The following is a 27,365-nucleotide window of genomic DNA, read 5'->3' as shown; positions in this document are numbered from 1 at the left end:
ATGTCAGCAGTGGTGGTGGTGCATGGGGGGGCGTGGGCCATACCTGAGGACCTGGCCAAGGCCTCTGTGGATGGAGTGAAGGCTGCAGCACGTCAAGGATCTTCTGTGCTGAAAGGAGGAGGAAGTGCTCTGGATGCTGTAGAGGCAGCCGTGATGGCTCTGGAGGATAACCCTGCGTTTAATGCAGGTATACTGTACACAAATACTAGTTCACATTCCCATATTTAAATATGTATGCATGCAGTCTGCACTAGGAGTATATAGGACTATAGACGCTTCCCATTCACATTATGCACAAAGATTCAGTTACATTTGTGTGTAGCTCAACGTCTCCACCTGCTGGTGGGGATGCCAACATTCATCTGATAAAGAATCACAGTGATGATGATCAGTAGGGGTCAGGTTACTGACTGATAAAAGGGCTCATCCTTATACTCTGGTATTCATCCCAAATGTGTTTTAATCCCAAAACACATCTGCATTTTAAATTATGTGTATGTGTTAAACCCTAATATAATACTAATATTATTATATGTGTTCTTAAATGAGTGTCACACCTTTTGGGGACAATTAAAATGAAAAATGTATTTAATCCTGAAATCTTTTCACTTAGAACCTTTACGAAGTAAATTTACTGTAAATGGACAGTCTCAGGCATGAGAAATTATGGATAAACTGATCGCACAGTAATGTATATCTCTTTTGTGCTTCAGTAGTTTTGTGTGTTTTATCTAAACTACATTGCAGAACTTAAAAGCTGTTGAATTAATCGAAACTAATATACATTTTAAAAGGTGTTTTATGTACCAAACAAATGTGTACGAGTAAATACAATCTGTTCATCAATAATGTGTCATTCACAGTACTGTGCTGTTTTTAAACTGTTGTGTCACCACCCTGTGGATATGAGAGGATGTAGCAGGCAGCGTAAAGCCTCTGTTTCCAAAGAAGGAAGGAAAAGCCTGTTTTTCTCACACCCTCTCTGTCCGTTGCTCTTGAATTTCATTTAGTTTCTCAGCAGATAAAAGACCTTCAGTTCACACGCTGACTATAGTTATGTTTTGTGATTGTAGGGCATGGAGCTGCGCTAAATGCTGAAGGAGAAGTGCAGCTTGATTCCATTATCATGGATGGAAGGACACTTGCCAGTGGTGCCGTGGCTTCAGTGAATAACATCGCCAATCCTGTGTCACTGGCACGGGCAGTGATGGAAAAGGTGTTGTCTTAAATACTTGCTTTTGTCTTTCTTTGAAGGAACAGTAAATACCACTAACTGTAAGAAATGCACTGATTCGATTACAGATTTTGACTGAATCTTTTTTTCTTCTTTTTGGTATGATACGGTTTTGTTGTATTGCAGGATAATGAAAACGTTTTGAAATCCATTTTATTTTTCTTACATGTCCGCTGCCATTGAACATGCCAGACATCCCATATCATACTGACAGGCAGAGGTGCAAACCTGTTTGCAGAGAGTATCGGCATGGCCACCGTCCCCACTGATGAACTGGTGACTGAGTATGAGAGGAAAGAGTGGGACAAAAAAAACAACTGTCTAGCTGGAGTTATGGAGGATTTCAATTCTCAGTGGCAAGTATCTTCATCATTTAACCCATGCTATTCTCCACTTCCGATTTCATTCATACATTCTTCACATCACCTTTTCATGTTAATTAGCATGAAACATAAATATAATATAACCGTAGATCCTACTAGGCAGAGAATGTGCTTGTGTAACGAATGTTTAACAAAAGGTAATACTGCAGGAGATGTTTTTAAGTTGTCACATAAAGGCATCCAAGAGCAGACAGAAACAATGTAATTCATTTAAATTAATTTAAACATTAGACTAGAATGTGGGGTTGATGGTCATTATACTAAGATTCATTGAACGTGATGATTACTTGTTATATGCAAAGTGAAATATGTTATCCCTTACATCCTTTTGTTGTCATTCCAGGGCCCATGATACTGTTGGGGCGGTCGCTGTGGACTCTGATGGTAACGTGGCGTGTGCAACATCAACTGGAGGCCTCAGATATAAAATGGTTGGCAGAGTGGGAGATTCTCCCATCATTGGTATGACTTCATTCACTTTCACTATAAAACATTTATCATTTCAGTTGCACTCCCAACCTTTTTATAGTATTTAAGGACACCAATGTGTGAAATCTAGCAAAAGAAAAGTAGATTAAATGTTTTTTTCTCCCGTGTTCTTTCTTGTAAATTAGGCTCTGGAGGATATGCAGACAACCTCAGTGGTGCAGTGTCGTGTACCGGCCATGGAGAATCTATTCTCAAAGTGACATTGGCCAGACTCATTCTTTCACATGTTGAACAAGGTGAAGTATCACACTTTCAAACTCTCTACATTAAGACAGGCCACATATGGGTCGGACTTTATCTGGTCTTGATTTGATGGAAATGTAGTCATTATAACTATGGCTGCAGTTATTAAATTAGCTTTTTTATTAGAGAGTTGGTTTAGTTAGTTAGTTAGAACAAGCCTATATTTTATACCAAAGTCAAATGAGGAAAAGTTAGATACTGTGGGACTCAAATAATGAAATACGGTCTTATTGTCCTGTTTACTATGAGGTCCCACTTTGATGCAATTTGAGCTTTTTTTACATTCTGGCTTTCATTGACAATGGTTTGCAAGTTTTAAGAAGGTCTGATTTGTTTTGACAATGGCAGCAGGAACATGGACACACTTGTTAAAGGACATGACCACACATTGATTCCCTGAATATTGATTTTCCATTAATTTCCATATTTTCTCACAGGTAAATCTCTAGCAGATTCTTCCCAGTTGTCTCTGCGGTACATGGGACACCGTGTCCGTGGTGCAGGAGGCGCTATAGCCGTTTCTCCGTCAGGACAGTGGGCAGCAACGTGTACCACAGAGCGAATGGCCTGGGCAGCAGTGGATCAGGATGTTCTGTGGTATGGATTACAACCAAAGGAAAGACTGAATGAAAAGTTATGCCCAGTGGCGAGCCGTCAGGGCCCTCTAGGCCCTCTGTGAGGGCCTAAGATATTCCAAAAAATAATATTTAAAAACATTAAAAAAATATATATTTTTTTAAAATATATATTTTTTTAATATTATTTTTGTTATATTTTTCATTAGTTTTACCGAAAAAAAACTTGATTTAATAAAATGACATTTCCAAAGAAATAAATCCTTCGAATCTGCCTGTTCAGTCTCTGTTTGAATGTCAGTTACTATAGCGGGCCTCTCTGTGATTCACAGAGGGCCCGCTATAGTAACTGAACGAGAGAGTAATGTCAAATGACAGTACAATTGACCAATCATATCTTCCCTCTAAATGGGTGGGTTTTATTATCGCGGACTTTATGACGAGTTCCGCCCGCTGTGAAACTTTTCTTGTTTCCATAGCAACAACAACTTCCTGTCAACAGCGTGAACTCGCCTTCAAAATAAAAGCATGCCAAATTACACTTAAGACATACAACTGCAATGAAAGTAACAAACACAATGCAATATCCTTTTCAATGTCAAAGAACACAAATTGGGTTCACAGGTGTTGTTTTGTGTGGTAGAGGGTCGCTGTCATTGATGCGTTTTGCACCCTGGGCCGTTGTTTTGATATTCCGCTGAAGAATATGCTGTGACGTAATAACGTCTTTTTTTCGAAGGAAGGGGTGGGGGTCAGAGGGCCTAGGTATAAAGCTCACGGCTCGCCACTGGTTATGCCAATATAACATTCAAAGTCTGGAGCTATAGAATACACATACTGTATTTCTTAATTGTTTTTCTACTAATTCTCTATGGTTTGGACCACACTGTCTGTCATTGTTGATAGTTGCCACTGGTGTTTGTAGCCAAAGGAAATTCGTTTTCTTCATTAATTAGCATGTCAGAGCTACATACTGTATGTATAATGAAATAATTGAGAAGCTGGTAGATATTACTCTAACGGTACGTCTACACAGCAGCGTTAAAAAAATCTTGGAGGTGGGCGTATCTGAAGCTTGAGCATTTTTTGCGAGCAACCAATCACATGAATCTCCCGCCCGCGACATACGAAGCAAAAAAGCCCGAAGTAAACTGGATATAAACTCCCCAAAACAGGCGAAAACCTACCACTGTCTCTGCCACCTCCCTCCATGCCTGGCTCCTCCGGTTTATATCCCGGTAGGTAAATAGGGACTGGTCATAAAGCACCGGGTGATTGATTCGCTACCGCTAATTTCTCCTCCATTTTTTGGAATATGAGGAAATGACCTGCGGTATGTCTCTCCCAGCATACACGCCGTTTGATTGGCTAGAGCTTGAACTGTCAGATTTGCGTACACGGGATTTGATTGGCTGACGCTTCCACCTCAGCCTCAAAAGATGAACATTGTTCAACTTTGAATCCTCAAAATCCTGAAAATCTCCGCTCGCCTGCCCACAATGCATTTCGGCGAAAAGTGAGGGAAAGTGACGTCACCCCATTCAAAGTGAATGGGCAGAAGCGTTTCAAGATTTTTTTAACGCTGCTGTGTAGACGTTCCGTAAATCTAAATTGGACCAGTTGTTATCCCCTGATTTCTGGATTGAATATTACATTAAATACTAATTGAAAATGTCTGATTTTTTTTTTTCTTCAAAAAACATTTATTTTTTCATTATGTACGTTTATATCCCCCCATGAGCGTTTCTCCTCCCAGGACCGTATTAAAGGTACACAGTGTGGACAAACAACTAACAGAAAAATGGCACCCGGTGATATGCATACAAAAAAACCATATCTGGTTACAAATATGAGGTTAACCTTTGGAGCAAAAATTATTGTTCTGTGAGAGATTTGATAAATAATTAAACAGTAATGTGGATATAATGACTTCAATAATAATAGAACACCCATTACAATCTAGTGAGTGGAAATGACTTTACTGCAACATGGCCTCTAAAACAAAGAAAAGACAATGCTTTAGTCACATTACTACTAGACAATATCAAGTCTCATAATACTACATCAAATGTATTGCCCAGCCCTAAATGGAAGATGTATCAGTGTAAATGTGTTGTTTTAAAATGTAATAGACTGTCAATTTACATCGGTATTCAAAACCATTGTATGCAGTTCTTTTTTCTTTTTTTTACCTTAAAGTGCTTTTAAAGTTCATCTGAACATCTTCTTTAAAATCTTCTTTATGCTGTTAAGCATTAAAAGGGTGGATAGGATTCAAGACCACCCTGCTCCAATTTAAGAATCAAGTGTTTGGTTTAAATTCAATAACATTTACTGAATACATAAATTAAGCACTGTACAGTATGTCTGTGATACTGAATCGTATTTTGTAATCACCTCTGGTAGGAATGGACTATCAGGGGGTTGTTAACATAACAACAGCTTCATTCATGAGCCTCTTCTTCATTTGGCCAGCAGCATTGTTGGCGCTGCTTCATAAATAATGGCTACAGAGACAGTCACTGTATACAAACCTGATTCTGAATTTGAATGAGAAAGCAAAACCATTTACTTCCTGGGATTTAAAGTGGACCTATCATGCTATATTTAAATGATATATTGTAGGGCCATACCTATATAAGGTATATTTATACGTTTCTGTTTTCAAAATACCAAACAGATCATGCATTTTAGCCATGCCTCATTTCGCTCTATGTGCTGTTTGCTGTCTACGGGGCTGATCTCTGTGAGCTGCAGCTGACCACGCCCCCCTGCAGGAGAGGGGAGTCGTGCTCTGATCAAGTCAAGAGGGGGAGAAAAAAAGATCTCCGTCCTCCGTGTTTTATTATATAGAGTCGTTATTCATTTGTTTTAAAGCTCAATAAATAACAAAGAAGACCTTTGACCGGCACTTTTCTAATTTTGTCCGGAAGATTTAAACTTTAACGGACATCTTGACCGGCGAAAGAAACTGAAACTGAAACTCTGCCGCACGGTCCCCTCGTTCCTTGGGAGAGGCGGAGAGGTGGGTGTTTGTCATCTGCTGGTGGACTAACCGGAGAGAATTACAGTGCTTGCCTCGACGGGGAGGGATTGCATTGAATTAAAGCAGCGGGAGCAAACGCTTGCCTCGGGGAGGGAGAAAAAAAGCCAGAGCGGAGAATAAACAGAAGGGTAACCATGGTAACTATGGGCGGGAAGTCTTCTTCGCTGCTTTTGTGGCAGACTACAGCGCCACTTACAGGCCTGGCATATGCACTACAGCGTCTCCAGCGCTTTCGAGCGGCAATGGCCGGCCGTGGCCCAACCCCACATTCCCCTGATAGGTGGAGAGTTGGCCCAATAGCCGTAACGCCACTTCTGTGACGTCATAGAAGTGTTCAAATCTGGATCAGTCTGTATCAGATCCGTTGCAGCCCCTTTTTTAGAGATTTGGGTATGGAGGAAAATAGAGAGGGTTGTGTTTTCTGACACTTGGTGAGTTCCCTGGAACACCGGGGACACATATGCATGTATAAAAGACGTACACAAGTGCATTTTGCATGATAGGTCCCCTTTAAGTCATGGGGAAGCTCTTAACTGCTGGTTCATAAGGTGGTGGTTCACAAAACACTGAACTGGAGACCAGGAGTAGTTATTATTTTGAAGCACAGCAGTATCCTCAAAACCTGGGCTTTTAATATAACTAACTATTATTTACAATTTTCAAATTACTTTTATGTTGTTCTTATAAGTAATCTCAATGTATTTCAGTAAATGTGAAAACTTAAGATTCATACTGTAGTGAAGGGTGTTGGTGCAGTGCTTAAGGAAAAAACTAAAGGAACTTGATCGTGGGCAAACTAAACTGTAACTGTCCTAAAAGTATGAAATAGATGTAGAAGAAGTCATTCAGAGGCCAAGATGTCAGAGCAACAGATATGTTATCATAACAATGTCCTGCTGTTGGTGTGCAGAGCAAAACTATGCATTCAGAATGACAGTTATATACATTTATAAAAGAGTATTTAAACTTTGCGCACCAAATTCCATTATAAAAAAATCCTTATCTCATCATACAACCCATGTATATTGTCAGTTATTGGCTTAAATAAGAGATGGTGTTATAATGTTAGGATATTCTTGGGCTACACAAACTACAAATTTGTAGGCTATGCAAGTTGGAAATGTTTGTGTTTACTCAAGAGTCCCAAGTCCAATTTTACTCAACGAAAGCTTTATGATAACAGGTTCCTTTGAAATGATTAACGACTGCATGAAAAAGCCGATTTTTCCGTAAAGTTTAAAAGAAACCATGATCATTTTACTGAGTATATGGGGCATTCTACCGAATTTGTGCAAAGTGCAGTCCCACAACAAGAAAAACTATTTAACAAAACAATTAAGTATTCAGACATAGATATTTACTAAGAATATGTTATGTTCTATTAAACACAAGGCATTAAATTAGATAGTGATAAGCTTAATATATGGGGCATTCTACCGAATTTGTGCAAAGTGCAGTCCCACAACAAGAAAAACTATTTAACAAAACAATTAAGTATTCAGACATAGATATTTACTAAGAATATGTTATGTTCTATTAAACACAAGGCATTAAATTAGATAGTGATAAGCTTAATATATACAAAAACATCATTTATAGGGTACTTTCTATTGGGAAGTAGCTGTCCCCAACCCTGACATCTAAATTTCATGTTCTGTAAATAACACTTAAAACATTTTTTTAAATTTTGTTCGATGGTGTATTTAGAAGATCTTTATGATTACATTCAAACAGAAGTCGGAATATTTAGATTTATTGTGGGTTTAATTTTTTAATAAAAAAACTATACTCAAAAAATCATGTCCCCAGTTTTCATGTCACTACCGAAACACAAGGGGTTTTAGTCCAATGGCTGAGCCTGGTTTTTAGCCACACCCCTGCATTTTTGACAAGGCAGTGACACTGCATCCCTGTTCCTCATGGCTGAATGGTAAATAGCTCGATCCCATACTTTTGATATAAATCTGTTCCAAAATCTGAAAATCGGCGTGTAACCTTAAGAATTGTCACTACCGAACACATATTCTCTTCTATTAAGTAAACTTTTTGGGGGTTTTATGCAAAGTATTAGGTTTTTATGTGTGTAAACCTCTTCAAAAATGTGTATGCTAGCCATGTAGTTGCTAGCATTCTTTAGTTATGCTCAAATTTAGCTAGAATCGTCACTACCGAAACAGTCACTACCGAAACATATGGTTACGTTTCGGTAGTGACATGATTATTTCGGTAGTGACAAAAATGAATGGTAAGCAGGTTATTTTGAAATAAATGTTTTAAAGTTCTCCTATTATAGTATTTTTAAGCATATATTATAGGTCTTGGATATATAAAAAACAAGTCTATGAAGTGTTTTGCTCAAAATACTAAACAGATTACCTATTCTAGCCTCATCCCCCTCTATTTCAGCCCTGTTACTAAAGTGCTAGCTAGGGCTACATACCTAAGTAGTGTGACCACAGTTTAGTCTATGTCAGCGGTTTTCAAAGTGTGAGGCGCGCCTCCCTGGGGGGGCGCCAGAGAGCTTCAGGGGAGGCGCAGCATGAGAAAAAAAAGTAACGAGAACAAGATGAGTAAAGTGTCACTTGCACACTTTTGGCTGTCTGTGGAGACCGAGTTCCCCCACCTCGCCAAAAAGGTTGTAAAAGTGCTCATACCCTTCACCTCCACCTACCGGTGTGAGTGCGGGTTTTCCGCATTGACTTTGATCAAAAGCAAGTACCGGTCAAGGCTGCAGCCAGAGGCTGATCTGCGTTTATTCCTGTCTACATTGCATCCCCGCCAGAGTCCTGCACGGGTCTGATTTTCAAGACCCGCTCACGCCCCGCACCTGCAACGTGCAATACCGAACCCGCCCCGCCACCCGCACATATTGCCAATTAGTTCCGCAAACCGACCCGACCCGTCGGCACAAGATCCGCAAACCGACCCGAACCCGCATATCCTAGGAGCACTGAAAACATGCAATTATTAACACACGCAGTTGCGTATTTGGCTCAAAAAGCGTGGGATGTTGGTTATTTTCTCCATGACACCAAAAGCCTCCCAGACGTTGGATTTCGCTCTTGAGGAAGAGTTATTTACAATGCTGTATTCTCCGCTAGAGCTTCACCTCAGCCATTTCGAATGTGGCGCGCTCAGCAGCAGATTGATGCGGTGCAGAGGTTATGATTATGCGCGGTCCCGCGGGGAGAGGTCTGAGGAAACTTACCACCCGCGAATCACTTTTTTTGCGGGTCACCCGTCGGGTACCGACCCAATGCAGGACTCTGATCCCCGCAGGACTCTGATCCCCGCAGGACTCTGATCCCCGCATCACCCGCATGTGCGCATCAAAGACGCAGACTCATTGTTCCCAGCACTAAAGTAGGGGTGAGTGTAATAAGGAGGCAAAGTTGATGTTCAGTGTGTTATGGGCTCAGAACAGTCTCATAATACACGCATGCACACAGAAGGATTCACACTTGTATTTCATGATCCACAAAAGGATTCACACTTGTATTTCCGGATCCACACTTGTGTTTTTCAATGCACACACAAATGTGTTCCGTTTCATATACATGTAAATAAAATCCAAATACAGAAAAAAGTTTTACATATGTATTTTTGATCCTCACATATTTGTTTTCCGTTTAAATCCCCTGAACCTGCAAACACAAACCGCTTTCTGTGCATGGATTGCTCTGCATTCGTGTGTGGGTTTTTTGAGACTCCCCTGACGGTCACCCGATTCGTACTTGTAATTTTTTCTATCTATAGCCAATCAGATGTCTCCTCAATTCTAAGCCAATCACATGAGCGCGCCCCCACGAGGGTAGATTTCTTGCGTTCATGTCACTTCATATACGCATTTTGCGTAGTCCGGAGCAGGGTTTCCGCGGACAGAATTTAATTTTACCGGACAAATTTGAAACTTACCGGTCATGTTTCAATAATAATAATAATAAGAATTGTGTAGCAGCGTTTCCGTTAGGTAATTACCGGACTATGACCGGATAATAACACGGGAGTAAGGATCATCTCTTTTCCTCTCTCCCTCCCTCTCTCCTGACAGCCCGTCAGTTTCTCATGCAGCTCGCTAAAACTTCACTCGCGTTTATGTCCATATCGATCAGATCCAGCTCTCCTGATCGGCCTTTATAGAGAGCACCGATCAAACTATTAAGAGTGAATATCGGCCGATAATGACCGGCGGGGCTCCCCCCGTTGACAGTTCACTGTCTAGCACTGGCTTCGTAGTGCACTGATCGATTAGGCTAAGCTAACCTGTAGCTGCTCCCTCCACACTCACAACAACTTCATACAGACATAAATAAAGCAGCTGATCGCCATACAGGAAACACACATTTAAAACAGTTTTGCCTGCCGTTTTTGTGTACACAAGCATTCATTAATGGTTCGGAAAGTGGCACTGTACCTTAATAATATAAAGGCTTGTATTTGCGTGCATTTCCTGATCGGAAAGTGGTAATGTACTGAGAGTGGAGGTGTCCTGAGATTAGCGCCTGCAGGCAGGCTCCATGGACCTGTCAGCTCCGGACAGCGCAAAATGCGTACATGAAGCGCTACGTCATGAACGCAAGAAATCTACCCTTGTGGGGGCGCGCTCATGTGATTGGCTTAGAATTGAGGAGACATCTGATTGGCTATAGATAGAAAAAATTACAAGTACGAATCGGGTCACCGTCAGGGGAGTCTCAAAAAACCCACACACGAATGCAGAGCGATCCATGCACAGAAAGCGGTTTGTGTTTGCAGGTGCAGCGGTTTTAAACGGAAAACAAATATGTGAGGATCAAAAATACATATGTAAAACTTTTTTCTGTATTTGGATTTTATTTACATGTATATGAAACGGAACACATTTGTGTGTGCATTGAAAAACACAAGTGTGGATCCGGAAATACAAGTGTGAATCCTTTTGCGGATCATGAAATACAAGTGTGAATCCTTCTGTGTGCATGTGTGTATTATGAGACTGTTCTGAGCCCATAGTGTGTTGCCGGGAGCATATAAGGATTCATCCACGATGTTGAAAATGTAAAAAATGTTTAAAACACATATTTAAAACATAAAGATAAAAAGGTTTTAAAAAGTTATTTTTTAATGTTTTTAGGAGGTGATGCTACTCAGCCATTCAAATCGGTGCAGTCAGTGAGTCAGCACGATAGATTCAAACACACAGAGACGAGACAAGAAGAGAGAAACAGTTGGAGTAACTTCAAATGGCGTGCTCAAAAAAGAGAAAGGTAGACAGCGAAAACAGAGCATTTAATGACATTTGCTCTTATTGGACCTCTTTGAAATGCAATTGAATACCCCTGCATTATAGCAACAACAACAATAATAATAATAATAATGATAGCAATAATAATTGGGAGGGGGGACGCGGCTGTTCTCATGTTCTCTGAGGGGAGGCTCACCTTCCCAGACTTTGAAAACCCCTGGTCTATGTCTTCTGATGTAAGTAACTATGTAGGCTAACATTAGCTAGGCTATGTTTTGTGGACTAAAGTTTAAACATGTAGATAATGCTAATTTCTGTCTGAAATTGTTCAGGGAGAGAGAATCATAAGACACCAACATGCCAAAAGGAATTAGAAAAAGTGGATCAGAGAGGCTGAGAGAATACAGACAAAGAGTGAGGGATGACCCACTGAAACACGAAGAATATGTAAGAAAGGAAAGAGAAAGAAATAAAAACCGGAAGGAAGAAGGAAAATTGAAATGTATTAGCGATTAATCGAACAGGGAACAAAGGAAGGTCAGAAAATCATGGAGGAAAAGACAGCAAAAGCACAGGGTGTCTGAAACGACAGAGCGAGATGGAGACATTTTGCAGGGCTTCCACACCACCTAGCACTTCTAGTGAGGCTGATCAGACACCAGAGCATAGGCCTGCAGACCAGAAAAGGACGAGAAGTGCAACTAGCACTTCTAGCGAGGCTGATCAGACACCAGAACATAGACCTGCAGACAAGAAAAGGAGAAAGGAAAAAATGTGTAGCTCCAGAAAATTACAGAAGCTAGAGCAGAAGGTCCAAGACATGCAGCGGAGGGAAGCAAAATATAAAAAAAAGATGTCAGAGGTTAAGGTTGAAGTTGACATCAGATGGGTCAAATTGTTCCCCAAGAACAAAAACATGGAACAATGTACAGAAGCACAGAGTTCCTGCTAATATCAGAAATACCCTTCTTTTTCACAATACACTTCTACACCAAATTAAGAAAAAATACAAGTCTGTCAGCTACAAAGAGAAAAATGCATTAAGAAGAGCTGTCTCAGACAGATTGCTCAGAAAATACAAACTTGTTAATTTGCTAAAAAAAACTGTAGGTATCGGCCACAGAGAGTTAAACAAGACTTTAGACAAGCCACAATCGAGGTTCACCTATCAGAGAAGTAGTAATAAAAAGACCATGGAGATAGTCAAAATGTTCTTGAGTCGAGATGACAATAGTCGGGCATCAGCAGGGAAAAATGAAACGATCACAAGATTCAAAAAGAAGAAACAAAAGAGGTTCCTCTCTGACACAATGCTGAATCTGCATCAGAAGTTGATGCTGGAAATGCCTCATCTGAAGCTGTCCTATTCGCTTTTCTGCAGGAAAAGACCTTTTTGGATCGTTGCCCCAAACATCAACAACAGGGAGACATGTGTCTGTAAACTGCATGACAGTACTTTTCCCACAATAGTTCATCAGAACTACGATATATTTGCGTTCACACCAAAAAGCCCCAGGAACTAAAGTAGTTCAAATTAGTTCGTCTGACCCGCTTTTCAGTCCCTGCTAGAGAGCAGGGACTGTCGTGGGAGAAAATAGTTCATACGTCTGATTGGCTGTGCGGAATGCAAACCACGCCCGTTTGACTCTGAATTTTTTTTTGTAAGCAGCCATTGTATTTGCTCGCTTCGGGCCAGCGCACCCGAAGAGATTACTTTTGTGAAAGCAGTTATTATAGCAACACTAAATAAATCATCGGAGCGGTGGAGTGATGAGGATGTGTCGGCGCTTCTGGCGATTTACTCGGAGGACGCGGAGCGCCACATTCAGAAGCTTCTACTGAATGCAGTTTCCGTGGCTCAGCAAAGTTAGCAGACCTGGCAAAGTCATGTCGGGACGACTACGAAGGTAAAATAAAATGCATGCACTGCACTGTTTTAATCTGCACAATACTAGTCTTAGATGTACTTTTATTTGCTCAGTAGATCGAGCTAGCCATGCTAGAACTTGCTATCATAGGTCCAAGCTGGCTAACAACATCTAGCTAGCTAGCTATTCTCAGCCGTGCCCGCTATGAACACGTTTTGACTTGTGAATAAGTGTGCAATGTTCTGTAATTTGCTTCACTAACTCATGGCACTAATCGTGTGTTTCAGGCGAGGTGTTTCTCTCTGGATTAGAAACTAGTTTTCCCCTCCGGGATAAAACGATAATATAACGTTAGCAATTAGCATGCTAGCTGGACATAATGCTACCTCTAACAATACATTGTAGTTGCTATAATTTCAAGTCATTTGCAACATTCATTCTACATGTTAATGGTAAAAGCTTAAACAGTTGATTACCTGCATGCCACAAAGACTGATGTTCTAATATTTTTGCACATTTAAGTAGAAATGTAATTGAAATTCTATTTATTTTTCCTTTTTTGTATTGATTGTTATAATTGTACTCAGCCATGTTATGTTAGATGTCAATCCACTTACACTGTAACTACTCTGGCCTTGAAAGAAGGTTACACATCTAACTGATGTCCACTAATCCCTATAAAACAAAGTTCAAGCATACATTAAGCACAAAACAATAAATAAGGGCACTTTGATATTTATTTTTTATTTGATATTATTTTATCCTATCTTATCTTCTACTTTACTACTTCATTTTGTACACTGTCCCTGCCTGCACCATGTCCAATGTTGTCTCTGTTGACAACCTACTAGGCGATTAAACTGATCTTGTATCTTGCTTATTTCTCCTTAGGAAAGCGGGCACGGGATGACAGCTTCCTTGACACCATCATGGCGATGGACCGCCGTGCCATGGTCAGCAAGGAGAATGAGGACCTGCGTGCCAAGGAGATGCACGACGAACGGCTGCTGCATTCACACAAGGCCCAGGAATCGGACGACCAGCTGCTCATGGTGATGCCGCGCCATGCTGACTCGGCGGCGCGCCAGGTGGAGGTGTCGGCGCGCCAGGTGGAGCAACAAAATACCTTTCAGGCTGGGCTTCTGGCAGTGCAAAGCGAGCTGATTAAATCCAACAGGCCTTCAATAAAAAAATAAAGAAAAACTTGTCGTCATTGATAAACTGTACAATGACTTATTGGGAGGCGTGTGGTGCAGTGGTCTGGTGCGTTGGTGTTCGGATCAGGGGAGCACAGGTTCAAACCCCACTGCAGTCAGCATGTCGTTGTGTCCCTGGGCAAGACACTTCACCCCAAATTGCCTACACCTGGGACAGTTAATTTTGTATTATTGTGATTATATATATATGCCACTGTTATTAATACTGACATTTCACTTTGCACTAAGGTGTGTCTGCTGCTGAGCCTATCTATTGTTATTATATATATATATATATATATATGTTTTGATACTACTGACACTTTATTTGATATTGGTTAGCGTTCAGAAGCCTGACAGCAACAGCATAATATCAATTATGTCAATGTTTTCTTCTGAATCCACCTGGGTAATTATTTTCTGTGTACTTTAAATGTACTTTTATGGATGAACAATTGTTATGTCTTCAAAAATAAAATGATTCTATTGACCCCAAAACATTTGTGTTTGTAATATTTCCAACATAAGGCATGTAATGAGTTAAGATTAAGCAATAAGGTTGAGGTAATATGATACAACCTTGAGAACAAAATACTGTGGTCACTACCGAAACAGTGCAGTCACTACCGAAACAGTGCAGTCACTACCGAAACACTGGATGTTTTTGTAAAAAATAAAGTATATTGAGTTATCAACTAAAATGATATGATACTGATTGGTTTAATGTATGTTCAATTTCAACAATCATCAACTCTGGAATCAATATGATCAGTATTATGCATTTTACAAAGAAAGATTGCATTAAGATTTTTATGAATTGTATAAATTGAACTTTGAAATTTGATTAAAAATTCACTTTTATTGATTTAATTGTGAAAACCTTCAAGAAATATTTGTTAAAATACTATTTAGAGAAGGGAAGGTTAAACAATTTTAACAGGTTAATATAATACCTTTTTACTACAGTGTATGTACTATGTTTCGGTAGTGACAATTTTTGGGAGAGGAAGAACATTCCAATACAGTCTGAAAATACGATATAAACATGTACGGTTCTTTTACTAGAAATGTGTAATTTAGATATGGGACAAAATATATATGGACAAAGTTTTGGGAAAAAAACATACAAAATGTCAAAATATTTCCAACTTTACTTTGGTCCAATTCGGTAGAATGGCCCATATATGATCTCATAAAAAAAGCTATAAATGACGTCACACTTAAACAAAAAAAGAAGTAGAAATAAATAATACATACACACATAATAAATACATTTGCTTTCCAGGCAAGAGGGTTTCAACTATTTTACGTTGCACTATTTAATGCAGGGGTGTGCAAACTACGGCCCGGGGGCCAAATGCAGCCCGCTGACCATTTTGAATCGGCCCTCAGCAAATTAAAAAAGTATAATGTAATACGGCCCACAAATTAAACTTTTGCTTGTCTTATATTGTTGTACTTATATACTGTATGTAAACATTTTCAAATAAATTCAATCAATTAAAGTTGGAAACATTTTCTAACAAATCTTAGTTGATAAGAAAAAAGGCCCAATAACTTATTTACATAACCAGCTTGAAATAGACCCTTCATATTTCCCCTTATTATAAGCAATCTGAGGCTTCACATGTTTTGACGGATGAGCTGCCAACAGAATAAATGAAACCCTATGGAGAGCTGTGATGGCTGTTTTTTTCTTAAGGCATTATCAAGTATCAAGTATAATTGACCTATATTTGATTAATTTTGCTAACTTATAACTGAACTTATGAGGCAATATACCTCATCTCTAGTGAGTGGCCCAGCCCTTCGTATATTTGTCTGTATGTGGCCCTCGGTAAAAACAAATTGTACACCCCTGATTTAATGTATGGAAGAAGAAAAAAAATAGCCTTTCCACCTTTAGTTCGCTGAATACATTTAAAAAGTTAACATAGTTTGCTCTTCAATAAAGTTAACCCGTGTGGACTCTTGTTTACAGAGCAACAAGATTGAAAACCCCGCAAATAGAAGTATAATGTAGACAAGTGTAATGTCCGCACCATCAGCTGCTAAGCTACCTGTAAACAGAAGCCACGTGACAAGCAGCGCTGCCTGTCAGGGCTTTGCAGCAGCAGGACGAATGACGGCCGAGTTGGAGGAAGTTACTGGGAGCAGCTGTGCTAGTATGTAACCCTAAACGAGTTGGAGACAGCATTGCAGTAAAAGAGAGGTAAGAGTATTATACGTGAAGATAAATATTTCTTAATATCCGAACTGATCGCATTGGAGCATGTGGGCGTGATCATCTAACGATCGTTAGCAGCACTCAGGCTACAAACAAACTTGGTAGCTTGAGGCCTAATGCTAAAGCAAGCGGACTAGCCTGTCTGACAGATTAAGCACCGAGCGGTCTAAATAAACGTTTACATATTTTATGCAACACATTTTTGATGTTCTGGCCTTTATGTTTGTTGATGCAAATTATATTCACAGGATCAGTTCATGAGTTTAAGACAGTGAGTTACCTAAGGTGGTAACTTCCTTCTTATGCTAGCATTAGCTTGCTAATGATGCTAGTGCTCTGCAGCGGATTGTTGTTAGCCGTCTTATAACGCTAGCATGCTAACTAGCAAACACTTCATACATTGAGAGAACTAGGTCACAAACATGCTGTGTTTCAAATTGGGATTAAGTCATATTAGGGATCATTGCATAAACCCGTCTGGAGATCTGCTAACATATTAACGTAGCGTTTTTTTAATGCACTGTTTATTTCTGGCCTGCACACTATTGTGTAGTGTAACTTTATTGTAAGGAATGGGCAACTTGCTGCTAATTTAATCATAGCTTTGCTTTTGATGGTTTTCCAAGTTGGTCATTGTAAAAGCTTTTTTTGCACTTGCAGAAATATACCTAATCTGTATTCGCAATGTGAAAGACCCACGGAAATGGCCACAACTGAGATCATGCGAGGTTATTTGAACGCAGCCTGACCGTAGCAGGACAGTAAACAGGCATCTACAGTTGATTGAGGCAGCACAGAAGCAAAGTTTAAAGCTCCCCATCACTATATTTCCAACAACTTTAAAAGGGACATTCCGTCAGTAATCAATCACCTTTCAACTTGAATTTGTTTTCTCTACATGTTAACCTTTATAAAAGTGTTTAATCGTGGTTGGATAATCCAAAATGACCGACCATTCTGGATAAAGGGGCCCTTAAAATTGACCCATATTGGACCCCCACGTAACCTTAAGACACAGATATCATCTTTAAAAATAAACAAAATTCATGGTTCCTTTAAAACCCTAAAATGATTATGGTCCATAATAAACAAATATGTCGACATACAGTCTTATTTAAAATTAAATATTAGTTATCCATGATATGAAAATCTTATTTTTGTAATTTTCTGTTTATTATACACTTTGTACTGCCTGTTGCTTTGTATCACTGTGGAACAAGGTAGTTTAGCCTTCAAAACTAATGAATATCTGCTCATCCTTACTAGCTTGCTGAGATAAGACCAAAGACATGCATCAAGATAGTTCTTCTATAATTATTCATATAATTGTTTTTGCTTGATCAAAATGGGTTACTGCTGTTTTTCCTACATTCTGTCTGTTTGTTTTCATACAGGAAGGCAGCAGCATTCATGGATATTGTGGACAGCTTTAACAGTTTAATACCCAGTGACCAGTTGGACGACTCCCTGATAGCTGGTCAGAATTTGGAATGTGACGGCAGTAATGAGTTTGGGACAGGACTCCGGCTGGAAGAGTCGCTGAAGAACATGCTCAGTGATAAAGATCCCATGTTTGGATGTGCAAGCTCCTCTCAGTTCAATCTGCTGGACAATGAGGACTCCACTTTTCCAATTGCTGGCTCAACAGGTATGTCAACGGACAAAATACAAATGTCCAATATGGATTTGTATTGATACCAAACCTTGATTTAAAGCTAATTTACATATGCTACTACCAAAGCCTAAAGGCCGCTACACACCAACCTGAGACCAAAGAACGCGTACCGAAGGTGTCCCGACTTTTACGTCCGCTACGTCGCCTGCGTCGGCTACGCCGCCCGCCTACGAACACACCGCAAAGACTTCAGTTGACGAGTGGCAATAACTGTCCTTACCAGCAGGCAGCGGTAGTGTGTATTCGTCATTCAAAAGAGGCAACAACCGGAAGACAGACTATACACAGAGAGAAGAAGAACAGGCTGCGTGATATAAACAAACAACAAATAGCGTCTGGGTTCCATTTTCACTCTCTCTCGTCGATCGAAAACATGTAAACATAAAAAAGAAACTCTTGCGTCCGGGTGAGATGAAAATGAAAAAGATTAACCGTCTGTGTGTGCCTTCTTAATCGTTTGTTTTGGTCCCTCACTTCCGCTTCGCTTCTCATGCACTGACTCGCTAAGCTGAACAGCCAATCAGAGTGATTTCTTTGTCCCGACTTTCTTTGGCCGGACTTTCTTTGGCCGATTCAACATGTTGAATCGGCCGCGGGAGGTGTGAAAATGTGCCGTAAAGAGACGACGGTGCGGGACACACCAACCTGAGTAGGGCGCCGCGAATGCCCGACTACCTCTGACGGCCTCTGACGGCCTCTGACTCCCAAAATCGGGTTGGTGTGTAGCGGCCTTAATCTGGCTGCTTCACACTAAAGGGCATTATAATTCACAATAGACCTTGCTAAACGAGGTTCTAAGTATACATAACGGTTCACTTACATTTCACCTACTGCTAAGTTTTGAATTGCACACAAATATTGTGGTGTCACTCCTATCAGGCTTTGCATTCAAACCATTTATTTAGTGTGTTGGAGTTCAATCTGTTTGACTGTTGTGATTGCCAATTAAATTTCTATTTGTGTTAAATGTATACATAATTAAAAAAGAAATACACTTGGTACACAGGAAGTTAAAATACCTGTATTTGTTTCAGCTGTTGCAGCTCTCGGTGATGGTTCAGCACCCACAGGCCTCAGCGGTGAACTGACCGATGCAGAGACTTCACAAGTCAAGCGACCTGTTGGCAGGCAGAAGAAACGTCCAAGTCATTTAGAGAACGGTAAATCACTCATTTAGATTCCCATTTCCACGATATGACACCGTCAACTATAAAGGGTGTGACATTTATTCTCTATGTTTTTTGTTGTTGTTGTTGAAACAGACACATCCACCAACACCATGACCCGAGGACGAATAGGAAGGGAACCAGCGAACAGGATCCGGAAGTCGTTTCTTATCGAGAAAGGAGTTAAAGGCGCCCAGCTGAAGAAAGAACTTATTCTGGGAGGACGTGTTGATATTAATGATCTTCAAGGTGCATTATGGCTGAATCCTTCCGTTGTATTGAGACGATTGACTGTCACAATTGCAGGATTTAAGATTGAGCTGCTTCCAGGACCCTCTTACACACACAATGTTGAAGGGAGCCTTGATGGTGGCTTTGCGTATTCTGGGGACATTGGGTTTGCGGTGCTGCCAGGTGATACCGTCAGTGTACAGAATCCCACACCTGAGAACGTGGCAGTGGTGGCTGAAGTTGCTGAAGTTGCTGAAGTAGCTGAAGTCGCTGAAGTTGCTGAAGTAGCTGAAGTCGCTGAAGTCGCTGAAGTAGCTGAAGTTGCTGAAGTTGCTGAAGTTGAGAAGAGCTCTGCTGATGATGCGGCCCTGGGGCTCGGCCCGTATGTGAATCCCAACGACGTGCAGACCTCCAACGGGACTTTGATGGGGAGTGCCTGCACGCAAGAGACAAAACACGACAATCATAGTGTTCCTGAAAAACTAAAAACCGTCAGTAAAGAAAAGGATGGCCTCAAAGAGCCAGAAAACATTCAGAATAACAGAACTACTGTTAGTAACAAGACAAATGATAAGGAAAAACAACAGATTGTGGCCAAAACACTACCGAAGTCGAAACTAGGGCTGCCTTCTAACAAGAATAAAGACTTGGTTTCTGATAAACCAAATAACACGGTTAAGGGACATAAAGTAACCCAAAACATGCCATCCAAAATCCAAAGAGACGACCTGCTGAGAATAAAAAATCTCAAGGAAAAGAAAGAAATTTCACCTTTGAAAAGGCCTGCAGAAATCACCCAAAGTGAGCATGCTACTAAAATCCAAAAGACACAGGGCGCAGGTGAGAGTAAAGGGAAGCCAAGCTCTCTCGGTAAGAAGAGCCCATCGTCTGGCAACCGTGTTGATCCGCAGGGAACAACTAAACACACGTCTCCACCCAATATCTCCAAGCCTGAGACGGCCTCTCAAACACCTGTTCGTCCAGGACATCCTTTAAAAATGACAGAAGAGGTGGGGCAGGAAAAGCCCAAACTGAAAAAGCCAGAAAAGATTCTTCAAAGACAGAAAAGTAAAACTCCAAGAAGCATCTCCGTGGATGAGCCGCAGCTGTTTATCCCAGACAATGCTCCTGCTGTGAAGAAGGAAAATGCTGAAGAGACACCCGCTAACAGTGAGTCGGTATGGGATGGAAACAACTGCTGTGGCCTGTGCAAGAACCAGCACAATAACACGTAAGTGTTGCAAAACAGATCGTTTTCTTACTCAGACATAATTGGTGTATGTTGTAGATTTAACTTTGCAGGCGGTTATCTTTTTTTTTTATAGAAATGTGAACAATTTAGAATTTTTGATAGTTGAACATTTACCCAGCACAACCTGCAATAGTTTAGTGGATTTTAAAGATGATAGAAATGATGAGGAAAGACAAAAGTTACCACAGTGTTTGTACAAATATCAAAAGATATTGCCTTACAGTCAAATAAGTGTTTGTGAACAAAAATGTAATTGTTCTACTGGTGTCATTATTATAGTGGGCCAGAATGTATCTGCTGCACAGAATGCTTAAAAAACACCTTTTAATAATGTCTGCACTTCTTTTAGGTTCATGGTAGGCTGCGGTCGCTGTGAAGACTGGTTCCACGGAGACTGTGTTGGTCTCGACCTTACCAAAGTACGCGAGATGGAGGAGGAAGATCAGATGTACGTGTGCTTGAAGTGTTGTGAGGAAGAAAGCAAAAAGGTGGAGCCCGAGCCCCCGATTGCAGCCAAACCAGAAGTGAAAGCAAAGGCGGAGGAACAGGATGTGAGGCCGCCCCCCAAGCCCCAACCAGGACCCTCCGAGAAACTCACCTCAGGAGGCGTCAGACCAGTAAGAAATGTAAGCAGTGACACTTTGAGGTCTTTGATAAAGCTGTTTTGCTCATGCTTAAATGTAAATCTTTCGATATAAAGGATAATTTATTTGTTCCCCCAGGATATTTTATTTGTGTCAACACTGTACAATGTATTTATTTATTTTTTTGCTTTTACTTTGCCTGTAAAGAAGGTTTGCACATGGGTGTGTGTATACCCACCAAGGTTCGGGACATTTTCCCACACATAAATACTCAACCTGTATTTTCAATGTTTGGCCGAGGGTTAGAATATTTCAATTTAAATGTTGCTGTTTTATTGAATTTATTAACTATGATATGGCTAATGTGCTTTTTCCTTTTCTCTCCTAAAATAGGATCCAGACAGGAGGCACTCCACAGATGCAGCTCATAAAACAGGTATTTTTTAAGAAGTGTTTAGAAACTTAGAAACTTGTTTGTGATTGTAGTAATGTGTTTTTATTACATGTACAGCACTTTTTGGCTCGACCAAAAATCGCTTTTAAATGTGCTTTATAAATAAAACTTGATTTGATTTGGATGGAAAGTTTTAACTACTATCTGACATATAATAGACCAAATGATAAATCAGGAAAATAATTAGCAGGTCATTTGATAATGAAAATAATAATTAGTTTCAGCCCTAAATGTAGTTACATCTACAACAAGTCTTGTTCAAAACAGAAGATAATACACATTATCTCTGTCTTTTCTTAGATATTAGATAACAGCCTTCTTGTATCACAACTTTGTATGAAATCCCTGTTGTCGCAGATTTTCCCTCCTGCTCAGTAGATATCTTCATTCTGTCTTCACAGGCTTTTATCTGAAAGAGTCAAAAAGTAAGTCTTCAGGTTCAAAGAAACCTGTGTCTGTGGAGGCGATCCGGCGAAGTGTGCGGGACTCTCTGAAAGAAATCCTCATCCAGAGGTACGTTTTTCACGAGTGAAAGTAATTAAAAGATAAACTGATATGTTTTTTTTATTGAAAAACTTAACAAACGACTACCTAAACTTTCTGCGCCTCAGGTTGAAGGAGTCTGATTTGAAAGTCTCAGTGGAGAAGGCCTCTGAAGTTGCCAAGAAAACGGAGAGAGAGCTTTTTCACTTGTATAAAGACACTGACAACAAATACAAGAACAAGTACAGAAGCTTGATGTTCAATCTTAAAGACACTAAAAATAATGTAAGTATCATTGTAAACCAGGCATGATTCAAATGTTTTGAGTGTTGCCTTTTGAGTTTTAATATATTCATAGTTACACTTGCTCTTTTGTTGTATTTTTAGGTCCTCTTTAAGAGGGTTCTCAAAGGGGAAGTTTCTCCTGGTAACCTGATTCGAATGAGCCCCGAGGAACTGGCCTCTAAAGAATTAGCTGCTTGGCGACAAAGGGAGAACCGACATGTAAGTAATGCTTTCCTGTGAGACTGAATATATGCCTTCAAGTTTGTAAGAAAATGACAGCATTCTTCTTAAAGCCCTTAACAATACAAAAGGTAAGTTAAGGTTAAGCTTGAAATGTTTTCCCCGTTTTTATCACATTTATTTGGTTGTATTTTGGAATGCAAGACATTCAGTAGCCCGTTAAAAATAAATATATTCCTTATTTTACAGACTATTGAGATGATTGAAAAGGAGCAAAGAGAGGCAGAAAGACGGCCGATCACTAAAATCACACACAAAGGAGAAATTGAAATTGAAAGCCAAGAACCAGAGAAAGCACCTGAGCCTGAAGAGGTAAGGGCCCCAACAAATATTACTCTAGATTATTTAATGTTTTCGTGACATGTTTGCTTCAATGTCTATTATTTTCTCCCCTTGTCAGCTTGACTCACCTCCCAAAGTTACCGAAGTCACAGCTGAATCTCCAAAAACCCCTGAGGAGAAAGCAGAGGGTCCCGGCACAGAGAAAGACACAACCAACCAACACAAGTCTCACTTATTTGACCTACACTGCAAAATCTGCACAGGTAAACCCTGAAATACAAAAGTTGTAATGTTAGTCATCAATGGGATAATTAAGCAATAGCTCACGACAGGCCGTGGTATATGGCCATTATATCACAGTTAAGGGGCGTGGTCGGCTCAATCCACTCCTCCATAGTAAGACCCCCCCCCCCCCGGAGGTCGAAGTTAATCTTAAATGTTTTTGCGGACCTTTTTGATTACAGATTTGAAAACATCGTTGCTTGCTTTAAAAGTAGCACAATTCATTATGTCAAACCTTGGAAAGTATCTAAATATCCCTGCCCTAATGCCAAAGGAACTGCACACTGAATATGTTTTGCAGTTTGATGTCTATGTCTGGACCGCTGCGTAAAAAGGAGGGTTTCTGCCCCGTTACTTCTCCGCTGTTTTCTTGTCCCAGTTTGAAAAGCAAACTGCAGGCAGTTTGCTTTTCAGCCCAACTGTATACAGTTTTTCTCAGACGCGGAGGGATACTGACTTGTTGTGAAAAGTAACTACAATTCTACCCGTGGTATACGCTCAGTATACCATGGCTAAGAACCAATCAGATTGCTTGATTTGATAATCAATATGACACTTCTTTAAGATAACCTGTGTAACCTTGCAGAACTCGAGACATGCTGGTCAACCGCTGGCCTGATTAGTGTTTATTGTACGAGTTTGGTGAATCTGAACTAACCCTTTAAAACTGAAAATGACACTTTTGCCACAAACGAACAGTAGAAAAGCAACTATTCTGCAAGCTAAAAATACTGTTTTTCTCAATGCGGTCTGGTGGCTTTGATGAGGCAGTTGCCTGTAGGGAAAGGCTGACTGATGGTAATGTCAGATGGTGAACATATTCTAAATTTAGCATACACATAAACTTCTACTTTTAGGTTGCTAAAATGCGTTTTGCTGCTGCCCTGGTCCACAGTAGTAAATTAGATGACATCACCACTTTCTATGCTTTTTCCTGCTGTCATTATCTTCAGTTACCAACTTGTGTTGTTTCTTTATTTAAAATAGGTCGTATGGCGCCACCTGTGGAGGAGGCACCGACCAAGGTGGTTAAAGTTGCCACTACAGTTGTCAGGAGGCAGTCCACCAAATCAGAAGAGACCAAGAGCGCGGGAACCCCTGCAGAGGACGACCTGCACCTCACCGTTTTAGAGGAAAGCTTCCGAAGCGCTCAGTCAGGCTACGATGGAAGGTAAACAGTCATTTCTGATCATGTGTGGTTCTCGTCTACAAGCTTAGTTTTTGCAAGCTAGCTCAATTGTTGTATTCGCCACAGGTCGGATCATGTAGCTGGAAGAGATGAAGAAGCCGCTTTCCTGTCTAACCTGAAGTGCCTGTGGCAAGGACTCGTTCACATGCACGCTGTGGCCAAGTTAATGACAAAAGCCTTCCTTGTCTCAGGCACTTTGGACAACTTGACTGAGGTAACGTGGGAAAAAAAAAGAATTTTTTTTGAGTAGCTAGACTAAGTACTGCCACTAAGGTTGGATCTTTGTTTCCTCTCTCAACAGGACATTCCAGACAGCATTCAAGTTGGCGGGAGGATAACTCCACAGATAGTGTGGGACTACTTGGAGAAGATTCGGGCAATGGGAACTAAAGTGAGTTTTTGGCAGCTTTCCCACTGAAGGGGATTAAACAGCCTGTAGTAAAATTCTGTCATTAAATATAATCACCAAGAATTACATAAGTTTCATTGTGATCAAGAGCAGCTTAAGTCCTTACAATTAACATCCACATGTGATGCATTATAAAGCTGCTCCATTGAAGATTTATGTGCAAACCTCTGGCACTTGGATTGCAGATTTTTTTTACTGACGCATGCTTTTTCTTTTATTAAAGGAGGTGTGCCTGATCCGCTTTTCCCCCGAGACGGACGAAGATGAGATCTCCTATACTCTTCTGTATGCCTACTTTAGCAGTCGTAGGCGTTTCGGGGTGGTGTCCAATAACCGGAAACAAGTGAAGGATATGTATATCATTCCTTTGGGTGCCACTGAAAAAGTCCCACATCAGCTTGTTCCCTTTGATGGGCCAGGTAAAGAACATGCAACATGAATTATGTTCCTCTCTGTAGGTGACATTACATTTCTTATTTGTCTTAATCTCTTCCTTTTGACAGGTTTAGAAAACAACCGTGCCAACCTTCTTCTTGGACTCATCATTCGCCAGGCACCTAAAAGGGAATTTCTTCCTGTGGACATGAACGAAACTGCCAGGATTATTCCTGAAATCATGCCCATCACCATTTCCACAAAAGAAACCAGAGCGCAAGAGGAGGAGGAGAAACTTTTCATCTCCTCCTTGACTACTACACATAAAAAAGAAAATGAAAAACCACTTAACCCTACGGAAGAAGTGAAAGAGCCGATTACAGAATCTTCGGAAGAACCATCTGCATCGGAGGAGCCCAACAATCAGGAGCCCCGAAAACCACTGCGCTTTCTTCCAGGTGTGTTATTAGGCTTGGGTGGGGAATTTCCACCTCTGCCAGATGTTGGAGGTAAACCTGCAACAACAGCAGATGACAGCCAGAAGACCCAAGCAGCTCCAAAGACAGAGGCTTCGACTGGGACCTTAAAAAGTCCAACAGCTGCTTCACAACGAGAGCGCTTTGTCATCAGGAAGAAAGACGCTAAATCTGTTAAAGCTGAACCGGCGCTACCCAGCCCGACTCTTACATCTGTTGCTAACAACTCATCAGGAAAGGATGCCGCAGCGGTGACCCACAGTGCACAAGTCTCTCTGAAGGATAAGCCTCCAGATGTATCGACCGAAGCCTTTTTATCGAGCCTTTCAGCAGCGCAGAGTGGAACTGAAACCAGCAGCGCTGCTTCTGCACACAAAGGAGACGTTGGCCTTTTGTCTGAGAGTGAAAAAACACCATCTGAAGGGAACTCTTTGTCGCAGCCCCAATCCATGGCTCCTCCAGCCAATAGCTCCAAACCTCCTTTAAGTGGAATATTGAAAAAATCTTCAGCCTATTCCAGTGTGAATGAGGATAAAACAGCGTCGCTACAAAAGGATGAAGCAAGCCACCCCGCTCCTTTGAGCCCCAAACCTGTTCCTGTTGTGAGCAGTGCTAGAAAAGAGCCGGTTACACTCTTTCACCAAGGATATTTACAGCTTTATCAGGCCAAGAGCAAACCCAAGGAAGAAAAACAAACAACTATTCCATCACCGGCGAGTGAAAAGGAAAACCCGGGCACATCCCAGGCTGATACTAAAGCACTTCAGACAGCTTGTGCTCCTGCAGAAGAACCACAGGCAGTGAGTTACACAGAGATCAAGCAGGACTCTGTAGTGGCACCAGCTCTCTCAGAACACAAGGATGCATCCATCCCATCTCAGCAGCCTCAGGTACCTGGTAGCTACCCCACAGGCCCTCCTCCTCCTCCTCCTCCTAACACTTTCTCCAGCCCACCCCCCCAGGATCAGAATCACAGTGCACCGTGGGTTCAGAATAGCTCGTCAGACGCGCTCGCTGCACTTCAATCACAGTACGCAGAGAGCTGTCCCGAACCAGCTCCCCCACCTCCGTCCCTGGCCAAAGAACACAAGCGTCAAGAGGAGAAATACAGCGATCCGTGGGAGAGGCCGCGCACGTCCGAGGACAGAGATCACCACGGGAGGCACAGCCATCACAGGGACACTCATCACGGGAAGAAGAGCCGGAACCACGACAGGGAGAGGAAGCGCGATCGCAGCCACGAGAGAGAGAGGAGCAGGCACCGCGGACACTCTGACGACCGCTACGGCGAGAAGAGGAAAGAGAGACACCACAGCGAGGATCACAGCAGCCGGAGTAAGGACAGACACAGAAACAGGAGGGACTCTGATTATGAGAATGGACGGAGAAGCTCAAAAGACAGTTAATTATGTTTTTTAGTTGTTTTTTTTTTAAAGCCCTGACAAGGTTTGGGGGGGCTTTAAGAAAGACTGTTGGTTACTAAACCGGTTCAAAACA

The 27,365-nt window shown here is 41.0% G+C and overlaps 2 protein-coding genes across 3 annotated transcripts; both read left to right on the top strand.

Annotated features, from left to right (window-relative positions):
• LOC117499716 (isoaspartyl peptidase/L-asparaginase-like) lies at positions 1–16,431 on the top strand. The gene is made up of 7 exons (XM_034152300.1): positions 1–187; positions 1,074–1,216; positions 1,427–1,590; positions 1,961–2,079; positions 2,232–2,342; positions 2,787–3,002; positions 16,307–16,431. Exons 1-7 carry the CDS (start codon positions 1–3, stop codon positions 16,429–16,431), a joined length of 1,065 nt encoding a protein of 354 aa, XP_034008191.1.
• On the top strand, positions 16,331–27,365 carry phf3 (PHD finger protein 3). 2 transcript variants are annotated; one of them, XM_034152202.1, is made up of 16 exons: positions 16,331–16,470; positions 17,880–18,133; positions 19,195–19,320; positions 19,423–20,788; positions 21,159–21,435; positions 21,787–21,829; positions 22,249–22,360; positions 22,459–22,615; positions 22,718–22,834; positions 23,045–23,167; positions 23,256–23,400; positions 24,407–24,590; positions 24,675–24,822; positions 24,910–24,999; positions 25,241–25,436; positions 25,521–27,365. In XM_034152202.1, exons 2-16 carry the CDS (start codon positions 17,896–17,898, stop codon positions 27,272–27,274), a joined length of 5,076 nt encoding a protein of 1,691 aa, XP_034008093.1. In that variant the 5' UTR covers positions 16,331–16,470; positions 17,880–17,895; the 3' UTR covers positions 27,275–27,365. The 2 variants fall into 2 exon arrangements, with proteins under 2 accessions (XP_034008093.1, XP_034008094.1); XM_034152203.1 differs by having other exon boundaries at positions 16,344–16,470; positions 17,884–18,133.

This window comes from Trematomus bernacchii, unplaced genomic scaffold, assembly GCF_902827165.1.
Source record: "Trematomus bernacchii unplaced genomic scaffold, fTreBer1.1, whole genome shotgun sequence".
In the NCBI taxonomy this organism is placed as follows: Eukaryota; Metazoa; Chordata; class Actinopteri; order Perciformes; family Nototheniidae; genus Trematomus; species Trematomus bernacchii.
Note: the sequence above shows the minus strand (reverse complement) of the source record. Positions and strands in the feature narration are given on the sequence as shown.

Coding starts and splice junctions, on each gene's coding strand:
- LOC117499716 (XM_034152300.1), top strand. CDS start 1: ATGTCAGCAGTGGTGGTGGTGCATGGGGGGGCGTGGGCCATACCTGAG. Junction 2,080..2,231: donor GGGAGATTCTCCCATCATTG/GTATGACTTCAT, acceptor CTTGTAAATTAG/GCTCTGGAGGATATGCAGAC. Junction 3,003..16,306: donor GTTATGCCCAGTGGCGAGCC/GTCAGGGCCCTC, acceptor CCGCACCATCAG/CTGCTAAGCTACCTGTAAAC.
- phf3 (XM_034152202.1), top strand. CDS start 17,896: ATGGATATTGTGGACAGCTTTAACAGTTTAATACCCAGTGACCAGTTG. Junction 21,830..22,248: donor AGATGCAGCTCATAAAACAG/GTATTTTTTAAG, acceptor CTGTCTTCACAG/GCTTTTATCTGAAAGAGTCA. Junction 23,168..23,255: donor AAGCACCTGAGCCTGAAGAG/GTAAGGGCCCCA, acceptor TCCCCTTGTCAG/CTTGACTCACCTCCCAAAGT.